The sequence below is a fragment of the Amphiprion ocellaris genome, chromosome 14 (assembly GCF_022539595.1).
Source record: "Amphiprion ocellaris isolate individual 3 ecotype Okinawa chromosome 14, ASM2253959v1, whole genome shotgun sequence".
NCBI lineage: Eukaryota > Metazoa > Chordata > Actinopteri > Pomacentridae > Amphiprion > Amphiprion ocellaris.
The window spans coordinates 26,129,238-26,154,469 of NC_072779.1; the positions used below are offsets into that span (position 1 = coordinate 26,129,238).

Genomic DNA, 25,232 nt, shown 5'->3' on the forward strand with positions numbered 1-25,232 from the left:
AGCATCTACCAAGAACCGGAGGATATTTTCCAATTTGCATTTTTTAAATGAAGTTCTTGCCAGGAAGATAGTTGCATAATTCATGTTGTCCGATTGTTTGTTTACCGTTTACTGAGTTTTCAGGCTTTAGCACGCAGAAAAATTCATCAGAGTAAAACATCTTGACTCATGAACATTTTTTCATTACATTTATTTTTAGGACACATCACAATTGACTGAATTCAAAATTTTCCTGAAAATTTTGGTGAAATGACACAAACATGAACCCAGTCATTATCCTCTTATCATTGGTGCTGTGTTTCTAAGTGCCGTATAGATTCATTGAACCTTCAACTGAGACGACTGTTAATGATATCTTGATTGCTCTTCATCTTCATTTTTGTCCTGCTTTTTCAGTTAATCAGTTAAAACCGCTTCTTGTGTATTTTTTTTGTAATGTTTATCTGTTTGTGTAGCTTGTAGCCAAACTTTGGCCTTGGCTGTGATTTTCATGAGAGCAGACTCAGAGTGTGCACACATGCACAGATGGTTGTACCTTTCCCACGCAAATAAAAATTATCCTTTGACACAGAACAGTCAGGCACAATCTTATTATGCATTCTGTACCTTCAGTTAGCACAACAATGCAATGCAGACATTACATTAAGATATGTGTGCTTCAAATATCCCATCCAGATTGAACATTAACCCTGGTCTCTCTCAAGGGGAGGAGTCTGTCTGTGGCCAAAATAAATGTTTGTATGTACAACATTCGCAGTGTTACATCTGTCTGAGTGGCCAGCTGATCTGATGGGAAAGAAACACACCATGAAGTCAAGTAGAGGTAACAGATTCAAACACTGTAAATTTAACTGTTTTTAGCTATATTGTATGATTTCTCTCATCCATGTTGTTGCATATTTCATTACAACATTTTCTTGTATATTGTGAATTTTCTATGTGTATCTTTCTTATTATTGTCATCTTTGAATTCTACTATGCAGCAGTTAGGATTTTATTTTTGATGGAAATTTTCAGCTACACTGTGTTAACAAAGTGATAAAGTAACAAAACTAATGAAATATACAATTAAAATATCCTGATTTTAAACACATTCAAGTCAAAAGATTTTTTTTTAACTAAAATTACAGCACTATGTATTTTAAATAGCAAATTCTAATTTTCCACAGAATCAGCAGAGTTCTGGTAATTTGTCTTTGTATCTGGAGGGTCACTGTGTCCTATGATGTTAAAAGAAGGTTTATGGTGGGGAAAAGCAAACAGTGGCCCATTAGCTGCTCTGAAGTGTCTGAGGTATTCAGGAGAGCTCCACGGATGTGATGTGCCAGCTGGATTTCCTCAGGGAGCAAAAGACTTAAGTATGGTGGTGATAATTCATCATTCACCATTTGTTAGTTTTTATTTCACACCATGTCAGAGGAACAAGGACTGAGTGTCACTGACATGACGGGCCTCACAGATAAACAGTGTTACAGATTAGGGGACAGTGGCGGCTTCGTGTGTCAGCTGTAGACATTTTCATACTTGCAAATGGCTGCTATGGGAGACAGGTTGGGTAAATTGGGGAAAAACAATCTCTTTTCTTTGGCTGAATTTTTCTGTAGGTTGATCAAACAAGTTCTTGTTCTTTGACAGCAAGAACCTTCAAACAGTTCTGTGTCAGAGCAGTAACAATAAGGTACACATTGACGATTTACCAAGGGCTTTGTGGATGACTCAGTGACACTGGCTTAACTTTCGCCAGGCAAAAAAACTTATCACATAGAATGTTTTTATTAATCTGTGATAAAACCTTTAAGTAGATCAGTAAATAGACTTTAAAGGCCTCTTAGTGGTAGCTTCAGCACCTCTGTACAACTTCTGTTTGTCTGCAAGCCAAGGTTCTGTTACAGTTTACCAGTAATGTTGTATGTTGTATATTTTATTGGGATGCCAGAGTGCCTGCTTAACACTGAACAGCCAGAGTGGAAATGTGTATATTTTTGCAATATGTAGCTCTACTACTGGAGAATATCATCAACATAAAGTTTATTTTTTACTGTGTTGTCTCTCTGTCTAATTGGACACACTCCCCCCCAAAAAAAAAAAACAAAACAAAAAAAAAACTGTTGGAGTCCTCTAGTGGTGTGATAGTTAAGTGCACGCTGCATGATAGCTCCAGTGCTGTGTAAACTTGCACTTCTGGCCAGGGGGTCTTTGTTGTGGGTCACAGTCGCTCTCCTCCCTCTCTACCGTCTAAACACAAGTAGTAGGCCTGCACTCAGACTGTTTTTTATGTGAGTGTTATCTTACTCCCACACAGTCAGTGTCCCTGACGTCCGATGCAATAATCCAACTCAGTTTTGTGGTTCAAAGTAAACTTTTACACTAACACTGATTCATATAAAACTGCTATCAAATGATTGTTACCCATTTGCAGTTTTTCATTTTCTTTAATTACCTCCCATTTTAGAGAGGACAAAGTTTAAAGATAATGACATGCAGTCAAACCCTGTTTTATGTGGCCTGAGCTGATAGTCAAAGTCAGCAGTTGTGTCATTCAAGGCTCAAACACCAGTCTCACTGTTGAGCTGATCCTACACAGTTTAATAGATCGAGCAACAGGCATTCACTGAGCTGTAAGTTCAAATTATTATACTGTAATGTAATTGACAGTTAATCATACTATACGATTAGTATTGCTATGATGCAAATTTTGATCTGGGTAGAACCAGTATAGATTAATATTGGAAAGAGTGTTACATAAGTATGGAAATGTGTAGATATGGAATTTCTCATGTATGTCTTTTATGCTGGCAAAGTTATTCACTTCATTTCATTTCTGTTTTTCAAGGTTTGGTGGAAGGCATATGTTTGACTGAGTAAGTTTGCTTTTTGTCAAATTCTTTGCATCAGTACTCCTTGTGAATGCTATTGCTAGTGCTAACAATATAGGATGATCAGAGCAGAACATTTAGACAGCAAAAACAAAATGGAACTTTTTTTTCCTCTCAGAAATGTTGTATTTGACTTGGCTTGGCATGTCGACTTTTGGAACATAGTAATCTTCAAGACTCTGGGCCCAAGATAAGGCCCTGCAAAGATAAATACTGTTATTGTCGTGATAACAGGTCAGACTGCGTGTTAATGTGCTCAACAAATTGTAATTGAATTACAATTGATGCAAATGACATTATAATTCAATAAAAACTCTAAAAACATATATTGCAATTAATTACAGCAATGGCTCTCAGTGTATTTGCTGAAAAACTAGACTTCAAGTTCTTAAGGGAAAATGGACACTTTCACTTCACAGCTACAAGATCCCTGGCCTGGGATCTTTCTGTAAGGAGTTTGCATGTTTTCCCTGTGGGTTTTCACCGGGTTCTCCAGTTTCCTCCCACAGCCCAAAGACATGCTGAGGTTAACTGATGATTCTAAATTGTACGTAGATATGAATGTGAGAGTGCTTATTTGTCTCTCTCTGTAGCCCTGTGATAGACTGTTCAGTCCCTCTTGGATTTTGCGGGCGTTTTTCGAGATTGTTGCGGCCGAAAATACCTGAATTCGCGGCAGTTTTTCTAAAAAAAAGTGTTATGTAAGTTGCGATGTTTTAAGCTTATTTGTTGCTATGTAATTGCGGGAGACAATGACAATTGCTCAGCAGTTGCATTTTTTCAGCTCTTAGAACATTTTTCAACGTTGTAATTGACAGTATTTATTCCAAAATTTATTCTTTAATGCTCCAACCCATTTACACTAAACCTGGCATACCATGGTGGGAAATTAGTACCAACCATACTGGTTTAACATGAAGTGGTTGGTAGATTTAAGGCACAAAATGAAAATTTACTATGGAATGAATCACATTTGGACACATCTGTGAGTGGCTTAAAAGGTTAATTTCACTTCCTGTCACACACACATGATCACGGCTTGTCACGTCAATTAACAGGAAAAGCACTGAGAGAGCGCAGTACTCCACCAAGACTGTTCATTACTTGACCTTGAGCTGAACACAGGTATGTGTTATGCATGTGTACATACTGAATCGCGTGACGTAAATATGTAGTGGGCGGCGGGAATTAATGGAACTCAGAAACACGCCCACGATTTAATCAATTGTTCCTTGTATCATTTCTGATACGTCTACAGCGGTGGATTTGTAGTAGGATCGCAATGATGTGATCGTCAGCAGGCCGCTGAGGTAGCATCCACTTGTTGCCATGGTTACCGTGCCACCATCGGACGCCGTGCCGCTATCTTAATGGGAAATCCTTAGCAAATCCATGGATCCAGACTTTAAGCGGCATCACTACCAAAATCGAATCACTTGGTCCTTGTGTCATTTCTGACCTTCCCTGAAAATTTAATCCAAATCCCTTTGTCCGTTTTTGAGTAATGGTGCTAACAGAGGAATGATTCAGGTATGCTGATCGTCACATAACTCCACTGCGTTCTTTGTCGGAGTAATTAATCTAACTTCCCTTCATTCTTTGAGTGCTCCAACAGATCTGGATGCAACAGTTTCGCTCGCTCCAGCCATTCTTCTATGTTTCGTGGTAGAGAAGTGTTTATCCATTGATTATTTATTTATTTATTTTGTATTCCACCACAATATTGCATGGGTTTAAAACTGCTTGCTTCTGATTGGTGAAGAACATCAGGGAATTAATTGTTTTGCCCAGTCTTTCGCAGTACATTTTGTTGGTAAATCAGAGACATTAGAATGGGACATGTCTCCATCTTCAAACCAAAAGCAAGGAAGTAATTTCGGTGACGTACATGCATTACGTTTGCACTGGGGACTGCTATGATTGGTGGAACTCATGGGAGGCTGGCCAAAATTGCGGAAAATTTGCAGTAATTGGACAAAATTAGCCTCAGGGCTCAAGGTCGGGCAGAATTTGCGGAGACTGGTTGAATTCGCATGAATTCACGCGATCGCAACATCACGAATTATTATTATATAGCAGAAGTGATTGGATGAGCAGCAGCTGAGTCTGTCCGCAGCTGCTCTGCATCCTCTCATCAGAGACAGTGACAATAAATCAGCTGGGATAGACTCCAGCCGCGACCCTAATGAGGATTAAGCGGAGTATAGATAATGAAGGAATAAGAAGTTAAAATGTAATAATTCACTTTAGAACGTACTTTTATTTGATACCTACAGTTTGTAACCAGTTTGTAACTAAAGTTAAATGTCTCTATTTCCTTTTGAAGGAAATTCACATTTAATCCTAAAGAGGGAATAGACAACCCAGTGATGGTCATCACAGATGGTGCAGGTACTCTACATGCAATTTTTAAAATGTATGTGTAGTAAAAGGCAATGTCAGTGTGCTCTATGAGAGTTTATTCTATGTTTCCTGGTTCAGACTCTGAGTCGACACCCGCCCCACGCCTGTGTGTTCTGAAACGAGAGGAAGGGGAGTCTTATGGCTTTCATCTGCGTGTGGAGAAGGGTTGCCAAGGGCACATAATCAGAAATGTGGTGTCAGGAGGGGTAGCAGAACGTCAAGGCCTTCACAATGGAGACAGGCTGTTGGAAGTCAACAACTGCTATATTGTTGATGCTCCTCACTCTGAAGTAAGACGAGCTTCCTTCATTATTTAAAGGACAACTCATGGGATTCTAACTTGATCTACTGTGTTTTTCTATTTATAAATCAGGTGGCTCGAAAGATAAAGCTAAATGGACAGCAGTTATGTTTGTTAGTGTTGGATGGGGAGGAATATGAGCGGGCTGTGTCCCGTGGTCATGACCTCCGAGCTCTGGTCAGAGCTTACAAGGACGAGGGCTGCAAACTACCTAGACTCTGCCACATCAGCAAGGATCCTGCCTCCGGTCTGGGCATCAACTTTACACCCTTGGAAGGTAACACTTCTCCTGGCAATCGCAAGAGGTCCAAAGTTCGAGATTAGATTCAGCTGCTCCTTGTGTTTCTGCTCTGTAGGAGGGAAAGGTCGCTTCTCTGTGAGCCTGGTGACAGGAGGAGCAGCAGAAAAAGCAGGTGTTTGTAAGGGAGATCGCCTGGTGTGGATGAATGGAGCCATGGTGTCCGATCTCACACACTCTGCACTCAGCAGGATGGTTCGTAGGATGCTGTTTTTATAACTGATATTGCAAAAGTAAAGTCACCAAATAATGGATGCACTGATAAATTTCAAATCAAAATATACACAAAAAAGGCACATGGACACAAACAACATACCCCTAACAGGCCTGACATTATTGTGTCCAGTCTTTCCTTAAAAGATGTTTTGTTATAGATGAAAAAATGTGGCAACCACATCACCATTCTGGTGGTTGATAGTGAGAGTGAACAGAAGTACGTGCAGAAAAGGATACCCATCCTGCCCACCATGGCTGTTCCACATAACCTGCCTTATAGAGCCAGAAAACTCCACCTTGTCTCTGGATCTGAGGGCTACGGATTCCTCCTTCGACTGGAGAAGTCACCATCAGGACGCACATGTGAGAGGGCAACAAAATAGCACAAAACTCAAACCTAAATTAGAGGTTTGACTTAAATTTTGGTGTCTTCATGATCAATAGATCACATTCTGCGTGACATGGACAAAGGTAGTCCAGCAGAGAGGGCAGGGATGCGTGACGGAGAGCTGCTGCTGGAGGTCAATGGAGAGTCGGTGGAGTCACTGAAGCATGAGGAGATTGTGGACAGAGTAAGACTGAGTGGACAACAGGTGTCCCTCACCACCATCACTCCCCAGGGGCTGGAGTTTTATACCCAGGTGCGCTCCACTTACCAGATACTTGTCTTATCCAAAGCATTTCTTTTATATCTAGATGTTTAAAATGGTGCATCCATCCGGAAACCATATTTATGTCTTGATAAGGGTCTATTTTTATGGTGTCATTCATTTGTCTCTCTGTAGCTGGGTTTGTCTCCTCTTCTGTACTGTGAGGATGAAGCTGCTGAGAACGAAAAGGACAGCAGTGTGCCAGCTTCCGCAGTAGAACAATCACCACCAAAGGAAATGGATGGTCTGAGACTCTGTTCTGTCCAAAAAGGCACTTTGGGGTTTGGCTTTAACCTGGGTTGCATCCCAGAAAGTCCTGGGACATTCATCAGTCAGGTAGAAAAGAGAATTGTTTTGGATTGATTAAAAAAAAAAAAAAAAAAAAAAGTAAACAACTTAACTTTTTGGTCAAATGCGATGGTAGATTTTGATTTCTTGCCTCACTCTAGGTGACTTTTGATGGTCCTGGGCAGTGTGCTGGACTGGTTGTGGGTGATGTAGTGATGGAAGTCAACGGACAAAATGTGGAGGAGAAAAATCTGGAAGATGTGATGATGCTTGTGAAAGAAGGAGGACGTTCTGTTTCATTGCTAGTCATGGATACGACTCACTACAAGAAGAAGAAAAAGATTGACACACCTAATATAGAGGTCACTGACACAGAGGTGAAAAATTATTCAGGATAATATGACAGTAATGTTTAGACAAATGATCAGTTTATTAAAGGGCACGATCTCTAACACATGTTCTTGCTCATTTCTCTGCAGGAGGGTGATAAGTACGAGATAACATTTTTGTGAGCAGCAAGACATTGAATCCTGAAGACTTTCTCCGCCACCATATCCCTGCTGAGGAGATTTTAAACTGAGATGAACAAGAGAAAAACATATCTAATATCAATATTAGGCAGGAGTACGTTACCTCAGTACAACGCCAGAGTTTCACAAAGGAACCCAAATAACAAAACGCATAAAATAAGCTGAATGTAAAATAGATTTGAATTAGTTTAACAATAGTGTAATAATGGTAATATGATAATGCCATTGTCTTCAGTATTTTACACTTCTTATAGTGTTAGTCAACAATTACAACACCTGACCTCGCTTTTAAAATATCAAAATTTAATTTTAATAACCTGAGGAAATGAAACACTCCACAGCTTAAATGACCCTGATCTGGATGAATGAGACAAATGACCCATTCAGAGATATGAGCTGTCATCCTCTGTGATCTGTATATGAAAAGCCTTTTAAGACTTATTAAAAAACTAAATAAAGTATTAATTGTATTGTTTTTGGCAGTCGTCTCATATATTAAATGCTTGTTCTTGCTCAGAGTGTATAATGCAGAAGCTTACTGCAACTATTACAGTGATTTCTTTTCTGTTCTTTGAGATTTTAGAGAGTAGTTTAACTGAAATTTTTGACTATATACCATCCATGTGCCACAAGAAAGGCTCAAAAATGACAGCCTTATAAATAGAATAGAAAGATACAAAAAGAACCATGACCTGAAGATTCTAGACATTTTTAAAAGCTGATTTGCACAATATTATCAATGTTTTGTCAGAATTAACAGCCAGAAATGTTCATGTAACTTATCTGACCCAATCTGTTTTGTAACCGACATGACAAACAACTGGTAAACTGCACTTTCACTACTGTTCTCCACAGTTTTGATTAATTAGTTGTCCTTAATCTAATGGATTTAATAATATAAATGCTACTAATAAACAATACCTACAACAGTGAAGTTCATGACTGATTCATGGCGCCAAAATGTACACTGTGCATTTAAAATATCCAACTAAATGCTATGCACATCAGATATTTTCCATAAAGTGACAACTATAAAGGAAGGTTAGCTGTATTCTGTCTAGTTCAGGAACACTATGCTCATGTGCATTCAGTTTCCCATACTGAATCCTGAGGACTTTAAGTAGCCCTGGTCTCTGAGCAGCTCACATGGGATAGTTTCAGGTGTCTTCCTCTAGGGTACATCAGCCACACTAAATCCTCTTCAAATTGAAACTTTTGGGAATCACTGTCCTCTATATTGAGGAAAGCAGGGGCCCTGCTGTGGCTAAAGCTTGATTAAAATGTCTGTGCAGGACCTGACTAGTGTTGTGCTATTTACAGATTTTTTTTCAGAACGGTAAATGTTTTTGGGTAAACAGACTGAACATTCACTTTCTAAAATGGTCTGTTCATTTTTCAGTTCATTTGAGCTCTCAGGCAGTCATGAGTGAATGTGGTGAAAACTTCAGTATGAAAGAACATGTGGCTAAAAACAGTCTCAGTTCGTTCACTGTGAGGAAACAATTCATATTCAGTGGCTTGTTTACGAAATATAATACACACTGAATGTGAGCAATGTGTTGTGGTGGGGAAAGAAATGATCGACTACCTGGGGCCCCAGCACTCATAAACATTGTTTTTGTTTGCAATTTTCTATTTCTAAGTAATCAGTACCATAACTAAATCATAATTGGCTAAATAAATTGGTTGAGGCGGTTTCTATTTAAAAGGTGCAAAATGGTTCATCCCTTAGGGTTAAGAGCAGCTATTTGAACAAAGTGACTGCTGATGCATGAGCACCAAAATGCACTCTAATATATTCATGTCTTTCCCTAACAAAGGGAAATTAGGGTACCAAAAAATAAAAAAGGAAAAAAAAGAAAGCAACTGCTAAGTATTTTGTTCCAAAAGAACTCAGATCTCTCTGACATTACCTTTTGGGCTCTGGTGGGCAAATGTCACTGACCCAAATGTTCCCACATTTCTCCTTACAGGACAGTTTCAAAATGTACATTTGGCACCTATTGTCATTGCTTAACCTAAAGTAATCCCACACAGTTGAGGTGTTCTCCTTTTTGTCTTCCATTTAACTGCCAAGATGAACTGAAGTGTGATGTTCACTGCCAGTAACAGGGATGTCAACCCAAGCTGAGAGGTGTAGAGTACTTCTATACATTATACAAACACAGTTAAAGAGTATAAATATACTACAAGAAAGTTAAATATGTATTTTGCAGTTTGGTAAAGACAATAAGATTATATGTTTAGTGTCAGTGGATTTATTTCAGTCTCATATATAGTGCATCTGGAAAATATTCACAGTGCTTCACTTTTTCCAATTTATGTTACAGCCTTATTCCAGCCTTATTCCCCCCCCCCCCCCCCCCAAAAAAAAAAAAAAAATCTACACAGAACACCCCATAATGACAACATGGAAAAAGCTTTTGAAACTGTTGCAAATTTATTAACAATGAAAAATCACATGTACATAAGTATTCACAGCCTTTGCTCAATACTTTGTTGATGCACTTTTGGCAGCAATTACAGCCTCAAGTTGTTTTGAATATGACACCACAAGCTTGGCACACCTATCTTAGGCCAGTTTCGCCCATTCCTCTTTGCAGTACCTCTCAAGCTCCATCAGGTTGGATGGGAAGCATCGGTGCACAGTCATTTTCAGATCTCTCCAGAGATGTTCAATTGGATTCAGATCTGGGCTCTGGCTGGGCCACACAAGGACATTTACCAAGTTGTTCTGAAGTCACTCCTTTGATATCTTGGCTGTGTGCTTAGGGTCATTGTCCTGCTGAAAGATGAACCGTCCCCCAGACTGAGGTCAAGAGTGCTCTGGAGCAGGTTTTCATCCAGGATGTCTCTGTACATTGCGGCATTCATCTTTCCCTCTATCCTGAATAGTCTTACAATTCCTGCTGCTGAAAAACATCCCCACAGCATGATGCTGCTACCATCATGCTTCACTGTAGGGATGGTATTGGCCTGGTGATGAGCAGTGCTTTGTTTTCTCCAAACGCAATGCCTGGCATTCACTCCAAAGAGTTAAATTTTTGTCTCAGACCAGAGAATTTTGTTTCTCATGGTCTGAGAGTCCTTCAGGTGCCTTTTGGCAAACTCCAGGTGGGCTGCCATGTGCCTTTTACTAAGGAGTGGCTTCCATCTGGCCACTCTACCATACAGGCCTGATTGGGGGATTGCTGCAGAGATGGTTGTCCTTCTGGAAGGTTCTCCTCTCTCCACAGAGGAACACTGGAGCTCTGACAGAGTGACCATCGGTTATTGGTCACCTCCCTGACTAAGGCCCTTCCCCCTCCATCACTCAGCTTAGATGGCCGGCCAGCTCTAGGAAGAGTCCTGGTGGTTCCAAACTTCTTTCACTTACGGATGATGGAGGCCACTGTGCTCATTGGAACCTTCAAAGCAGCAGAAATTTTTCCTGTAACTTTCCCCAGCCTTGTGCCTCGAGACGAGCCTGTCTCGGAGTTCTACAGACAATTCCTTTGTCTTCATGCTTGGTTTGTGCTTTGACATGCACTGTCAACTGTGAGACCTTATATAGACAGGTGTGTGCCTTTCCAAATCATGTCCAGTCAACTGAATTTACCACAGGTGGACTTCAATAAGCTGCTGAAACATCTCAAGGATGATCCGTGGAAACAGAATGCACCTGAGCTCAATTTTGAGCTTCACAGCAAAGGCTGTGAATACTTATGTACATATGATTTCTCAGGTTTTTTATTTTTAATAAATTTGTAACAATTTCAAAAAATGTTTTTCAAATTGTCATTATGGGGTGTTGTGTGTAGAATATTGAGGAAAAAATGGATTTAATCAATTTTGGAATAAGGCTGTAACATAAAAAATGTGGAAAAAATGAAGTGCTGTGAATACTTTCTGGGTGCACTGTATTACCACACTGGCTTCACTTAACCTGAGCGGAGAGCCATCAAAGCAGAGTAATGATAATGCCAGGTGATCGATTATCATTTTCAGAAGGATAAAAAGAGGCAAAAACAAAACAAAAAAAAACAACTAAGGAACAACATCAGTTTAACACCAGTTTTGGAGGAATAATGACAGTCTAATTAAAATGTTATGGTTCTATTTATCATTTTTAAATGGTTAATCATGTTAAAAATATACCTGCCAACATTCTGCAGTTTCCTGTTTTGTTTTATTACCGTGTATGGTAAGCATTTTGTTAATAAAGAAAAACTATAATGGCACTTTCACCTTGGTCTTACTGCTTGGTAACAATAATTAGTGAAATTAACACACAGGAGATTATGTTCTCTTAAGCATGACACTCTAAGAACACTTCATTAAACCCTAATATCATACAGTAATTGTACAGTTTGTTGAGAAAGATGGGGTTGAAAGGTACTGAATTTTAGACTGTGCAGACTTAGGCATTTATCACAAATTGTTAAAATGTTTCATGAACAGTTTATTTGTGACGACCCTCATAACCACCACAGTTACAGTCTTAAAAGTTAAGAAAATCAGTGATCACCTCCAACATTCAATGAGGAAACATGTAAACAAAGAGTTTGAGTTGACTTTTGTGTCCAGGAAACAGTTTGGGGATCATTAGGACCAAACACCAACATACACTAAACACACTGAACTGCTCACAACGAAATTCTTTTAACGGCATAACATGGAAGAAACCATGGGTAGGACCACAAATGATGGCGCCTCCCTCCTGGTCAAGGGCAAAGTGTTCAGTTCTCCATGTAATGTGATCTTTGTCATACTTATATGATACTGTTGACTGGAGGAGGTTCAGGTTTTGTGTTTGGTTGTGTGAACAACTTTATAAGTCTGTCTTAGGAAGAGTAAAATGAAAAGTGGAGGGACTATGTAGGTGAGTTCCCTGTAAAGTATTGGTACAAAGAGAAGATATCTTAAATAAGAAATGGCTATAACTCTGCACCCAATCAACAAACACACAAGAATGCATGAATTGCAAAACACCATGCCACCAAATCACAACTTTCAATGGCATACAGAAGGTATATTAGTATATCATATTCTATGCTTACATAAAATGGGTAAAATCCTAGAATACAAATGCTTAAATTCCCCAAGTACAAAAACCACATCCTTAAAAAAAACTAGACTTACAAGATGCGTATGTAGATCAAAATTCTCGAATTAAGCAGATAGCATTTAAAATAACAAAGATGAATAAAGCTAAATATCAAGAAAAAATCATCTCCGCATTAAGCTACTTAAGACCCTCCCCAGTTAAATATAGAAAAACCGCCAGCAAGCCTCCAGAGGTCAACGGGACAGATCAGCTACTGAAAGAATTGTCTATATCCAGAAGATGGCAGTAATGGGACACCGATGATATCGGCTGCTGTTGAGCCACGAAGAAGAAAAACAACAGGCTGTTTCTGTACAGGCAGTAGTGTGGTCAGCTGCAGGGTCCTTCTACTGGAGGTGACATTCAATCGGCTAGCAGAAACGGGGGACAGTTAGCATCGACAAACGCTTCAAAATGGCACAGGCAGTGCAGAAACTGGTCGCTAAAGTACCCACCTTGATCGGCGGTAAGTTAATTTGTCGTGTTGTCAGTTAAAATGTGTATCAAGTAATGGAGACTGGGGGAGGCGGTAAAATCTTTACCGACAAGCCACCAGCAGGCCGACCGCGGTTCTGTGACCGAGCCGTAAACTAAATGCAGTAGATGTAACACTAGCTAATGATATCTGATTTAAAAGACACTGCATTCGTATTTGCAGTTGGTTTTCGTATTTTACAGTTTTTGTAACTGGTTAGCCCAGATATTTCTGTGTTGTTGTTGTTTTTTTTGTTTTAGTACAATCATTCAGCATTAGCCACACAGCTAAGAGGCTAATGCTACATACCAGCATGCAGAGACGTTGTGCAGCTTAAAACTGAATTTAGCTGCTGCAGAGGAAAGTAACCCCAGAGATGTGAATTTAAGGCAGTATTTATTTGCTGTTTCTCCCAGCCGCTGTCACCTACTCCAAACCTCGACTAGCAACTTTCTGGTACTATGCCCGTGTTGAACTTGTCCCTCCTTCCCCTGCTGAGATCCCCAAGGCCATCGAGGGGGCCACGAACATCATCAAGGGTCTCCAGTCAGGACGTCTCGGTCAAACCACAGTGAAGGTACGTGTGTTACTGCCAGACAGTGATGGTTGTGTATGTGTTGAAAAGCATTTACTTTTGGAAAGATGACATATCAGAATATGTGAAGTGTATTGAGGCCATAGTGACATGTTACATAATTTAAAATGTCAGTCGAAGCAAATAAGCTGTCAGTGAGAGTTGATAAGTTCTCCCTACTTTTGTGTGTTTGGTTTCAAAGACAGAACTCAGTTGCAGTAACTGCAGGGTACAAAAATAATGAATGGAGACTGTTTAAATATAGTTAATGGACCAAATATTTTTTCCCGATTTTAAATGGTCGACCATATACCTGAAACTGAATGTAGATGGGTAAATTATTTGTTTTACCAGCCAAAATAAAAATGTATTTTAGCTTTTGTCTTGTCCAAAAGTTACCTACTGAGAGAATTTCCTTATTCTGACACATTTAAAAAGGACATTCACAGTATGATACCAACTGTTTCAGATTGTATAGTCACATTTAGACTAGTTTGTGGGTATACACGGTGTATTGTTATAAACTATGAATTTAGAAATTGTATGGTTGGTATGGCTGCAAATAATGATTTTTTTTTATTGTTGATTAATCTGTCAATTATTTCCCCTATTAAGTAGACTATTTATTTTGTCTATAAAATTTCAGAAAATTATGAAAAGCATCAATTAGTGTTTTCCAAACCACAAGATGATGTCCCCAGATGTCTTGTTTTGTCCACAACCCAAAGGTATTTAGTCTGCTGTTAGAAAAGAGGGACAAAGCTAGAAAATATTCACATTTACAAAGATGGCAACAAGCAAATAATTTTTTGGTGTCCAAAAAAAATACTCTAACCGATTAATCCACTATCAAACTATCAAAATACTTTGTGGTTAAAGTAATATTTGACAAGTAATTTAAAAAATATATTTTTGCAGCTCTAGTGTGATGTCAACCTTGTTGTATGTTTGTTGAAAAGCATTGTTTTTGTAAACATTAAATTGAAGTGGTCACATCATTAGAAATTACAGTCCAAACATCTAAACTGTCCGACTTGGTTCTTAGGACTTTTGTGTAGAGGATTCATTGACAGAACCCTGCAGATTACATTTCGGATAACTTGAGGACACTGTTCACCATTATGCAGTTAGCTGACCAAAACTATTTTTATTGAGTTGTACATGCTCCTGAACTTAAATGTTTATTAAAAATGTACTTAAAAAAATTAAAAGGATGTTTTGTGAAAGAATGTCTTGTTCTCTCAGAGACCTCAGTGAGAACAACTTTAGGTTTTAGTCAATGAAAACTGAAGAATGAAGCTATGGATAGGCCAGGAAGCCTAAATCTCAGCAGTATGACTACAAAAGTTATGTGCTTAGAGAGTTTTGCTATTTATTTTGTTTAAAAGAAGGGATTTTACATAATACAAACTGTTTTGGTTGTCTGGCTACAATTAAAGATTTTCATTGTCGCCTCTATCAACAGAATATTTGTTTGACCTGCTAAATGTAACAAAATGGTGAAAATGTTGCTTAGTGTTTTCTCTGCAACTCCAAGATTTTCAGTTTACTGTTGTTGACAGTTAAAGAATCCAGAAGTCACTTTTAAGCTATAATCAGAGAATTTAAATTTTCTTTTTAAAAATTGCTCCTGCTGATTGATTAATAATAGTTGATGGCTAATCAATTAGTTATTGCAGTGAATACTTAGGGGATGCTTTACCATTAATGACTGTTTGTAAGGAAAGGAAATGTGTTAATTATGCCATTCCCAGGCCCCTACTTCACACAGAGAATTCAATCATGTTGTAAATTTATCTGCGAAACATGTCCTGAATTTCTAATTGACTGTCACACAGAACATTATAAAATGTATTCAGATTTCAAAGCCTGACCCAGTGATTTTTTTAATCATTTTATGCTAAAAAATATCAGTTTTCATTGTCAGTCTGTTTGAAACAGAAACTTAATTAAATCAATCTACAAGAAAAACAGCGACTGTTATAATTTATGTATACGGCATGCTTTTCTTCAAAACCAAATCCAACTCAGTCTTTTTGTTTCCTTACAGGATGCTCTCAGGAATGGACTGGTGGCCACTGAAGTACTCATGTGGTTCTACATCGGAGAGTGCATCGGCAAAGGAGGCATAATTGGCTATGATGTCTAAATGTCAACTGTCATTCTTTTTGTTTTTTTCCTTTTGAGTGTTGTGCACTCAATCTCCTGTGAGAATCCTGGGAACCAATAAACAGATATCTATTGTTAACAAAATGTTTATTGACTCATTGTATTCTTTGTAGATTTTGATTCCGTGTTGACTGGAGATACACCTGTTTGTCACGTAGGAGTAAGCAGTTCAAACAGGAAATGCACATTAGAATCTTCACACCAGTTTATTTGCTTTATTTTTTTGGTATAATTCATATCCACTACAGTACACCTTTTGCACAGAGGACATTTTGACAGATCAGAGTTAGTGAAGTACAGGTGAAAGTAACAACTGATACATCCCATAATTAATGCGTTTAGCTTCAGTTTTATGGACTAGATATTGTCCATACAGATTGTCAGAACAGCATCATCTTTGTTATTAGTAACATTTTCCGTGTTACCCACTATGACATTAAAATGTCAGGTGTAATACAGACTTTAAAATGTGACCCTCAAACTAAGTCTGTTACAAACCATCTCCTGGCAGATGTTTTATTTTAGAGGCTAGTATGACGGTCAAAAATATAATCACAATTTTGTCCGAGAAAACCCAGAGATATATGACACGAAGTACTCTGCTATCTCTGTATATGGCAGTTGCTGACTACTAGTGTCTCCTAATACATTTAGTTTGTGCAGTAAAAGCAATCTCAGTTTTTGCATGTAAATAAACAGCTGCTTTTTAAAAATAGAAATCACACAGTTTTATGGCTCTTAGCTACTGTTTGGACAGATTGTATAGGATGAGTAGATGAACACTATATTGCTGTCCAGTTTTAGATTTGAACACAAAGAGCAGAGACGTTTAAACGGAGATGGGGTTAATGTTCAGTTCCAGTAATCAACCAGTAGATGGAGCTGGTGTTAAAGAGTTAGGTTACTGTGTTGCTACTGCATTTTCATATGAGAGCAGATTGTTTGGTTATTCATAAATGTATGATTAAAAGGTATGCTTCATTTACTAGTTTAGTACTTGTTTAAAGTGAAATATTCCATGGCATTGATGCAAATACTTTTGGAACTCTTTAGATATTACTTTTGCCTTTTATCAAGTCCTTCTCTGGCCATTGATAAAAGTGCTAAAGACTCATCTGTGTTACATATTTAAATTTATATTTATTTTTTGTATGAAAATGATCCCTTCCTGTCTTGAAGAAGCTTAGATGTAACTACACCATTGCCTCCTTTAGAATGTGTGAATCTATGAAATCCCTGCCTCTGCCCACACACCTATCCTTCACTTTCTCTCAAGCACGCCAGCTCACCTACAACTCTGCTCAAACGCTGTACGACTACTCTGCACTACACAATGGAATGTTTAAGGAATTATTCAACCAAACATGTTGGAACTGGAAACTGATTCTAAAGAATAATGACACAGGAAGTCCCACCCTGCAACCTGACAGGTTTGGTTTTCTAGGTTTGTCACCTTTCAAACCCAGAAAGTCTGAGTCTGTGTTTTCGAGACTGTCATCGATTTGACTCACTGGAAGTACAATGTTGGGATAAGCAGGACTCTTACATCCAGTGACTCAGACTAGGTGTAGCCAGATCATTATGTTCTATAAAACAGGGTGGCTAAGAAAAACTAGTCATCAGTGTGCTTCACTTTTGAGGTGAGAATACTCAGCCGTGGTGTTAACTTCTATGGATTAATGACATATGGACATGTTAAGCAGGTAAAATATTAGATTTTTACAAGAGGGGTCTTTAAAGCAGGACTAATATGTAATGAATCCATATCACACAGATCTACCATTTCTAATCCAATAGACATAATAATGGTAATGACAATATTTTTTTTAATTTTTTTTGTAAGAGTGTAAAAACACCAAAAACTCAGTTCATTTATTTAGTTCTTTATTTAGAACCATAAATGAATAATTTTGTTACAAAACAAGCCTTTTGTGGATTATGCTCGGGTTTTCCATTATCTAAGTAAACTTACACAAAATTAAATAAGGGTTAGTTCAAGTGAAAAAAACAACTGTAAAGACACTGATGTGACAGCGATCAGATAATATCAAAGCACATGAAATGACAACCAAATGATCTTGTTATTGTTTTGTAATTGTAATAATACTTGTTAATGACGACTGTTGTATCACTCATACATTTTATAAGAGCAAAATATATTTAAAACAATTCTGCAATACTATTGGCCTGCAGCGTAATGTAATGGCACATTGTAAAAGAATTAGAAATAAAATGGCATTGTCGTGCAAAATATGTAATGCCTGTTATGTCATCATTTAGGGTGAATCTGAAAATATATATTATCTGTGGAAACATATAACAGTTACAGATATAGATTCTCATTGAGAGTGATATTTATGACATGCTGAGATGTTATAATATTATCCAGCAGATACCATCAGATGCTGAAAGGGATAGCACTTTTCTTTATATTGTGTAATTATGCAGAAATTATGTGTTTCAATAATGTCTTTCAAATGTGATTTGACAACAAAATGTGATGTGTAGAGTTAAAAAAAATATTATATACACACTTGGTAGGAACATTTCTCCACAAGTAAGCAATGAAACTTCATTAATGTGGTTTGGTGCAGTTTAAAAATACATATTACAAATCATAGCTGTATATTATGAGACACATTTCAAAACATTTTCAAATATGGGTGTTCACTTGATGTTGCAGATCTTGACCGAAGTTCCGACTCCGAAGCCTGGATAGAGAGGCTCCACAAATGTGGTCTCGAACCTGTGCAGGAGGGTCATGGAGCTGCCTATGCTGTAAAACGCCAGCACGCCTGCAGTGTGGTCCAGGTACACTCCTATCCTGGGGGAATGAGGGCCGTTGATGGCTTTGTCCACCCGGTTGTGCCAGGCAGAGTAACCTGTGTCAGAACACAGGAGACTCCAGGATTTGTCGTTGTAGCCCAGCAGACACAGAGAACCTTTGCCCTTCCGACTGATGCTCCTGTAGGCCACTCCGATGGAGAACTCTCCACTCCATTCGATCTCCCAGTAGAAGCGACCTCCAGACAGTGCTTCCCTGCACAGCACCTGGGCGAAGCTGTCAAACCTCTCTGGGTTGTCTCCGTAGGGCTGCAGGTCTCTGGTGCGAATTACTTTTCTGCTGCTTTCAGAGATGTACAGCTCCTTGTAGGCTGTGCTGGGGTCTAATTTCAGCTGGCAGAAGTCTGCAGACAAAAAATCAGTCATTTCTTAGCTTTCTGTATTGGGTTTGATTTAAATTACAGCAGTGGTGAAAGAAAGCTAGTCAGAACTTCAGTGAAAGTAGCAGCACAAGAGTATAGGAAAGTCCTGCAATTTAAAATTTAAACTGATTAGAATTATTAAGTATTTGTAGGGAAATGTATGTAATCCAAAGTATTCATTATGAAGAATGACTAGTTTTTCTAATAATTTATATTATATAATTGAAAAATAATTTAAATGGATGCATTCAGGTGTGAGCATCACTGTAACTGCAGTTGCTAAAAGCAAAGCTAATTGTAATTTATTTTTATCCTGCTGAGGAGCTTAATACATCAGAAAATCAAATTAATTATATTTTGTATAAATAATTTGAATCTGAAGAGTGCCTATGGACTAAAGCCTTCACAGAAATGTAGAGGGGTAAAAACAATATCAAACATTCCTTCCAATAGCAACAAAAGAAAGTAGCATTAAATGGAAATACTCTAGTAAAGTACAAATACCTCAAAATTGTACTCAAGTTCGGTATTTAGTAAGCATACTTGGTTAAATTCCAAAACATGACATGCATCATTTAAAGACACCAGTTACTTACATTTCACAAAATCAGCTCTGCTCTTTGGCTCTGGAGGAGGAGTGTTGTCCACAGTCATTTCTTTTCCTGCACATGATCAAACACTGTGTCAAGTCAAGGTGAACTGAAAACACCCACACAAATTCCTTTAACTCTTTTGTTGATGTAGTTTTACAGATTTTCCACATGACAAATACATGATGCAATCGTTTTGTGGTTCGCCTCTAACAATCTATGGTGACCACACTATCAGACTAAATAATAATTAACCTGCTACAGTGCTGTATTGCTATATGACATGACAGTTCTCACCTCTGCTCCTCCTGTCCAATGTTCGACTCTCTGTGGTGTAGACTGGGACCTCATTCACTGTGAAGCACAATACATTCATATTTAAGATTTTTTAGTTTTCTACCCATCATGCGTTAGTTTTGTGTTTCTGCTGGTAAGGTCAGACCTGACTTGGAGATCTTAAGCAGCTCCTCTCTGCCAAACTCCTCAAGGCGTTCCTTAATCTCAGCCACAGCTTTCCTGACAGCCCCGAAGGAGAAGTCAGGGTTCACTGTCACTCTGGGGATGAAGCCGTCATCAGTGGGGGTGCAGAGGTAATTGAAGTTCTGATGGGAAAGAACAGCAAGAAAGGTGATGAGGATGAATATTGATACATATTGTTCACTAAATTCATTCTGACAAATAAAACTTGAGCCAGAGTGCTGGTGATATTCCTAATATTGAGCTATTGTGTCACAATATTAAAGATACGGCAAATGTTTCTAACATCCAATTGTTACAAAGGGCTTATTTCTTAATGGTGCAATCATGAATATGGACAAACATCTGAGTAAAAGCCACAAGCACTACATAGTTCAGTATTAGATACTAAATTCTCTATTTGGTTGTTGATAAAGCTGCAAAAAAAAACATCTCTGTGTTAATATCTCAATGTTACATATTTAGAGGTTGTTACCATGACAATAATGCCTGTGTGTCTTGAAATGGTTTAGATGTAACTCTACACTGTTGCCTCCCTCTACAACTTGCTGCAGCTTGAACACACCAGTAGAACTACTCCACACTACACAATGGATAGTTGTAATATTGGAGTAGTTAAGCTATACATGTTTAAAACTAATTCTGAAGAAGAAGTGAATTAATATATCTAACTTTCAACTTTATTTGACTGCATTGATTTTAGTTATGGGTAAGTTATAAACTGGCAGCTAATTTAGCAAACCATTTATCAAGAAATGGTATTATGTTGATTTTTTGTTCTTATGGACTCAGTCATTCAAATCCTTTATGCACCAAATTTGGTTGAGCTGCCCCATAAAGACCCCGGTCTTAAACCGAGGTATGTAGGGAAAATAAGACATTTTATGTGGAGCATTACATAACATTTTGGTCTTTTTTTTTTTTTTTTTTTAAAGAATAACAATCTAATGCACTTTATAAGTGGTCACATGGCAGTACTGTCTTCATTGGAAAGTCACTAAAAGTAAGTTGGAATATTGAAGTAATTCAGTTATTCCTTAGATTTGTTACATGTGTAACTGTGAAAGTCTGAATCTGTTTCTGAGTCACCAGCTATGCAATGACTGTTTACTTCACTCATGATTTGTCCTCCAGCAAACAACAAATGACATGTTAACAACATACACACAAAGTTAGATTTTCACCAGAGAGACTCTTTAACATAGGAAGTTGTGACAATAACACTTTGAATTTGCAGTACTGTGACAATGCATTGCCTTATTTGTTGGATGATACCAACAGTTCATCATTAAACAATATAGCAGCTAAATGTTACCTGCAAGAAGTGGATGTGGTCCTCAGTGCTGTACAGCTGCTTCAGCCCAGACTCCTTCTTCTTCAGTTCATCAATCTCTTGTTCCAGTCGCTCGATCAAAGCTTCGGCCTGGTTGAAGGCAGCCTTCTCATTGATGCCGATCAGCTTAGTGACCTCTGACCTCATCCTTTCAATGGAGCGAATCATGTCCTCAAACATCTTCTGGCTCTCCACCATGGCTCTCTGGGCCGAGTTCTGGACACAACGCTCAGGATGTTAGTGTTTTACACAAGAGACTAAAGAAACTTCCATTTGATTTTTAATAAAATAAATAATCCTGGCAGAAATATTTTTATTTTGTGTGAAAATTAACTGGTAAACCCCCCCCTCCAAAAAACCACAATATATTATCAACGTAAAGTCCTCACCTTCAGTGAATCCACTGCAGTCTTGAGTTCTTCCAGCTCCTTCACCCTTTCCTGGCATTTTTGTCTAATCTCAGCTTGGGAGATTCCTAAGAGTTTCTGCAGAAATAGGAGTATTAAACAGCCATCTATTTCACTGTTTTTCTAAGCTTGCACTCCCACGCTGATAGCCTTACTGGTTTCCTTTATTTTATCAGGCAGTGTTACACTCATAGAGTTCCATTAAATCATATTTCTTAGATGCAGTTTAGTGTTGTGCTGTTTTATTCTACAAGTTATAAAGCCTCATATTTGCTGGATCAGTACAAACATTCTTTCTCATCAAGGAATATCTGGGGAGGCCCTTCGGCATGCTTAATAAACCCCTCTCAAAGAATCTTCTTAATACGGGCCGCTTTTATCTCAGGGGGAGAGGAGGGAAAAATCTGTAGAGGAATTCTGGTCATGTCAGGAATGTGAATCTACTGCTGCCTGACTTTTTAAAAAGATGTTTCAAGGTGCACACAGCGCTGACATGCCGAATAGAAGGCTTCTAATTCAGCTTTTACTCAAGCCCACCAACCCATTCTTCAAGATAAGCTTGAGGAATGTGGAGAATCTCGGAAGGGGGGGAATCAACAGGAGAGGGGGAAGGGAGAGGGAGAGCGGGAGATGTAGGGAGATGTGTGAGACTCAGGTTGTAAATCTTTGGATGAGAGAAACCAGACTCTCCATGTTGTAAAGAGAAAGTAGGATAAATTATTACTTCATCATGACTTATGAAACCCTTTTAACCTATATTCCACACAGCTATAAAAGCACCCTAAATTACTCACAGAACAACTGCACCAGATTTACACCACAGTATCTATTGCCAGTCTTATCTGCTGCTTTACTGCAAGTTTTGTGGTGAGTCATTTGAATGTGTGTTGCTGTGGTTACAACTTTGTGCTCGAATCGAGGTGATGAAAAGCTTCACGCCCTGACATTCTAGTGTCATTACAGACCCTCTCCCACAGGTGGGAAACCAACCCAGCAGACACAAATGTGCAGTTTCAGTGTATTTATCCCACAGCTGGATCACCACATTCTCTGGAAAGCAGCTTTCAGCGTCGATAAGGCACGCCCCCCAGCCTCTGAACAGCTAATCAGAGAGCAGAATTTGTTTTGGCGGCGGTGAATGCCTGCCAGGGTAGCTGATAGTGCTGGTGAAATGGGTCAAAGTACAAGCACCAGCTGTAGAGCAGGGCCAGGAGTAGGGAAAAACACCCTGTTTGCTTTAACTCAAGCTACTCCAAAAGAATTTCTGATGTGTCAAAGAAAAGTTTCAACTTGTGGTTTCTCTCATGAAAGTGCTTATCACTCTGACCTTAAAGATAAGTAAGTAGTTAGACTCTGATTCACTGAGAAGCTGGCTGAAAGTAATTTTTGTAACATTTACTGTGCCCTTGCTAAGTTAAAAGTAGACATCATAGATACAGGAGGATTTCTTACCTGTTTCTCGCCCCTCTCTGCCTCAGCAGAGACAATGTCATGGCCCCTGTGTTCACTGACTGTACAGATAGCACAGATACACATCTGGTCTGTCCGGCAGAAGAGCTCCAGGGACTTCTGGTGCTGCGGGCAGATCTTCCTGTCCAGGTTTCCTAACTCATCCACCAGCTTGTGCCTTTTGAATGTGGCTGACTCATAATGCGGCTTCAAGTGTTTCTCGCAGTAAGATGCCAGACAGTTCAGACAGGACTTGACAGCCTTCAATTTCTTCCCAGTGCAGAAGTCACATGGGACGTCACTTGGTCCGGCATAGATGTTCCCCTGGGAGGTGCTGAGGTTGAGGTTCAGACCACTCTTCTTGATCTTCTCAGCCACCATGCTCAGGGTGGTGTTGGGCCGCAGTACAGGCCTCTGGGTGAATGTGATCTTGCACTGGGGACAAATGTAAATCCCTGTGTAGTCAGCTTCATTCCAGTAGCCACTGATACAGTCCATACAGAAGCTGTGGCCACATGGTATAGCCACAGGGTCCCTCAGAAGGTTCATACACAGGGAGCAGCTGAAGTAGTCTGAAGAGGTTTGGTCAGCCATTGTGATGGACTCACAACACGGTCAGACCTGCAGAAACAGACAGAGAGAATACCAGAAGCAGATAGAAATTTCGTCGAGTGTGCCTGGGAGCCCGCCCTCAAGAGTGTGGTACAGCCTGCCAGAGACAGGACCTACTTGTATTTCTGAATTCCAGAGGTTATTGATTGAAAGCAGACAAGGCCCTCCCCCTGTGCTGTGAGTATATCGAGCCCTGCCCAGTTCAGATAAGCAGGTTGAGCAAGGATGGAGAGAGAGAGAAAAAAAGGGAGAAGGCGGGCAGACGGGAGAGAAGAGAGAGAACACCGTGTAAGAAAGAGAATGAATGAAATGTGAAAAACAAAAGCAGTGACAGTTAACGTGCATGAAAATGTTTCCATTTTCCCCACAGTTTCCTTTATTCTTGAATTTCTCATGTGGCTCATCTGTGGATGTATTGCGCACACACTTGCCAGCAGCTGTATTTCCACCTATTGTTGTCAGACAGAATTGCCATTGTCTTAAACCGGTTATAGTCCGACAAACATAAATGCAGCCTAAGGTACCGTAGGAATTCAAGGGACCACCCAATAAACAAACACAGAGACACTGTGAGCTCAAGCATAATTTCAGTGTAATTTCAAACACCTTTTTAGTTGTTTTATTACAAAAACTTTGTTTAAAAGTTAAACTTGCTGGAGGTGGTTTGTCTGAGATCAGCTGGGGTTCAGAGTTGTAGTATTTTCACTGTGAGCAGCCTGACCAGTCTGTTCACTTCTACAAGTCATTGTGTGACTGTAGATCTGTTTGTGCAGCAGCGTGACCATACTTATGGTTGGAACAGCAAGCGGAAACACACACATGCAAGGTGCACGCACACAGAACATTCCAGGTGTGTTGTCATGGATGTTTTACATATTTGTGTGCATTCTTCACTGAAGTTATGTTGCATTTTTTCTCACCATAAAATGCGCCTCTCATAGTTACCTCATGCATTGTTATTTAAAACTAGCTGAGGACCTGAGGAGACCCAGACTCTCTGCAGCATGAAGTGCCTGCTGACATCATAGCCTCTCATTAGCATTTCAATTAGACATAATCTACTGGTTTCCACCAGTACTAATGTCCCATTCATGATATTTTCAAGTCTTCTGCTCAGGATTACCTTGAAATTCCCTAATGTTAAAAAAAACAACAGTTTGAAAAAAAAGTTATACAAGGTGTGTAATGTAGTTTGCTCAGCTACAATCACGTAGAAAAGTACATTTAGTTTTTATAAAATACACTGACTCCACCTTCAATTGATATCTTGCATTACTTCATACACTAGGTAG

At 39.0% G+C, this 25,232-nt stretch overlaps 3 protein-coding genes across 7 annotated transcripts; 2 read left to right on the forward strand and 1 right to left on the reverse strand.

Moving 5' to 3' along the window:
- The first annotated feature begins 737 nt into the window (after positions 1 to 737).
- Positions 738 to 8,032, forward strand: nherf4b (NHERF family PDZ scaffold protein 4b). Of its 5 annotated transcripts, XM_035946883.2 has the most exons (12): positions 2,547 to 2,618; positions 2,834 to 2,861; positions 3,935 to 4,001; positions 5,203 to 5,267; positions 5,358 to 5,569; positions 5,653 to 5,857; positions 5,937 to 6,073; positions 6,253 to 6,457; positions 6,539 to 6,735; positions 6,880 to 7,080; positions 7,194 to 7,409; positions 7,512 to 8,032. In XM_035946883.2, exons 4-12 carry the CDS (start codon positions 5,246 to 5,248, stop codon positions 7,542 to 7,544), a joined length of 1,428 nt encoding a protein of 475 aa, XP_035802776.1. In that variant the 5' UTR covers positions 2,547 to 2,618; positions 2,834 to 2,861; positions 3,935 to 4,001; positions 5,203 to 5,245; the 3' UTR covers positions 7,545 to 8,032. The 5 variants fall into 5 exon arrangements, with proteins under 5 accessions (XP_054872900.1, XP_023123204.1, XP_023123205.1 ...); XM_055016925.1 differs by lacking the exons at positions 2,547 to 2,618; positions 3,935 to 4,001 and adding an exon at positions 738 to 823 and having other exon boundaries at positions 7,194 to 7,394; XM_023267436.3 differs by lacking the exons at positions 2,547 to 2,618; positions 3,935 to 4,001 and adding an exon at positions 752 to 823.
- Positions 8,033 to 12,952: 4,920 nt separating this feature from the next.
- On the forward strand, positions 12,953 to 15,950 carry atp5l (ATP synthase, H+ transporting, mitochondrial F0 complex, subunit g). The gene is made up of 3 exons (XM_023267447.3): positions 12,953 to 13,114; positions 13,540 to 13,700; positions 15,748 to 15,950. The coding sequence occupies exons 1-3, from the start codon at positions 13,063 to 13,065 to the stop codon at positions 15,844 to 15,846; spliced, it is 312 nt and encodes a 103-aa protein (XP_023123215.1). The 5' UTR covers positions 12,953 to 13,062; the 3' UTR covers positions 15,847 to 15,950.
- A 1,783-nt stretch (positions 15,951 to 17,733) lies between these two features.
- On the reverse strand, positions 17,734 to 24,057 carry ftr82 (finTRIM family, member 82). The gene is made up of 7 exons (XM_023267425.3): positions 23,332 to 24,057; positions 21,862 to 21,957; positions 21,455 to 21,688; positions 20,105 to 20,264; positions 19,960 to 20,016; positions 19,669 to 19,734; positions 17,734 to 19,054 (listed from the first exon to the last, which is right to left on the reverse strand). Exons 1-7 carry the CDS (start codon positions 23,920 to 23,922, stop codon positions 18,534 to 18,536), a joined length of 1,725 nt encoding a protein of 574 aa, XP_023123193.1. The 5' UTR covers positions 23,923 to 24,057; the 3' UTR covers positions 17,734 to 18,533.
- Between the last annotated feature and the right edge of the window lie 1,175 nt (positions 24,058 to 25,232).

What these genes read in the sequence shown, in the direction of transcription:
- ftr82 (XM_023267425.3), bottom strand. Translation starts at nt 23,922, where the DNA reads ATGGCTGACCAAACCTCTTCAGACTACTTCAGCTGCTCCCTGTGTATG. An exon ending in ATTGGACAGGAGGAGCAGAG is followed by an intron (nt 19,735 to 19,959) that starts GTGAGAACTGTC and finishes GATCATGTGCAG; the next exon opens with GAAAAGAAATGACTGTGGAC. An exon ending in CAGAGCTGATTTTGTGAAAT is followed by an intron (nt 19,055 to 19,668) that starts GTAAGTAACTGG and finishes TTTTGTCTGCAG; the next exon opens with ACTTCTGCCAGCTGAAATTA.
- nherf4b (XM_023267436.3), top strand. Translation starts at nt 790, where the DNA reads ATGGGAAAGAAACACACCATGAAGTCAAGTAGAG. An exon ending in GGTCATCACAGATGGTGCAG is followed by an intron (nt 5,268 to 5,357) that starts GTACTCTACATG and finishes TTCCTGGTTCAG; the next exon opens with ACTCTGAGTCGACACCCGCC. An exon ending in CTGGGACATTCATCAGTCAG is followed by an intron (nt 7,081 to 7,193) that starts GTAGAAAAGAGA and finishes GCCTCACTCTAG; the next exon opens with GTGACTTTTGATGGTCCTGG.
- atp5l (XM_023267447.3), top strand. Translation starts at nt 13,063, where the DNA reads ATGGCACAGGCAGTGCAGAAACTGGTCGCTAAAGTACCCACCTTGATC. An exon ending in AGTACCCACCTTGATCGGCG is followed by an intron (nt 13,115 to 13,539) that starts GTAAGTTAATTT and finishes TGTTTCTCCCAG; the next exon opens with CCGCTGTCACCTACTCCAAA. An exon ending in TCGGTCAAACCACAGTGAAG is followed by an intron (nt 13,701 to 15,747) that starts GTACGTGTGTTA and finishes GTTTCCTTACAG; the next exon opens with GATGCTCTCAGGAATGGACT.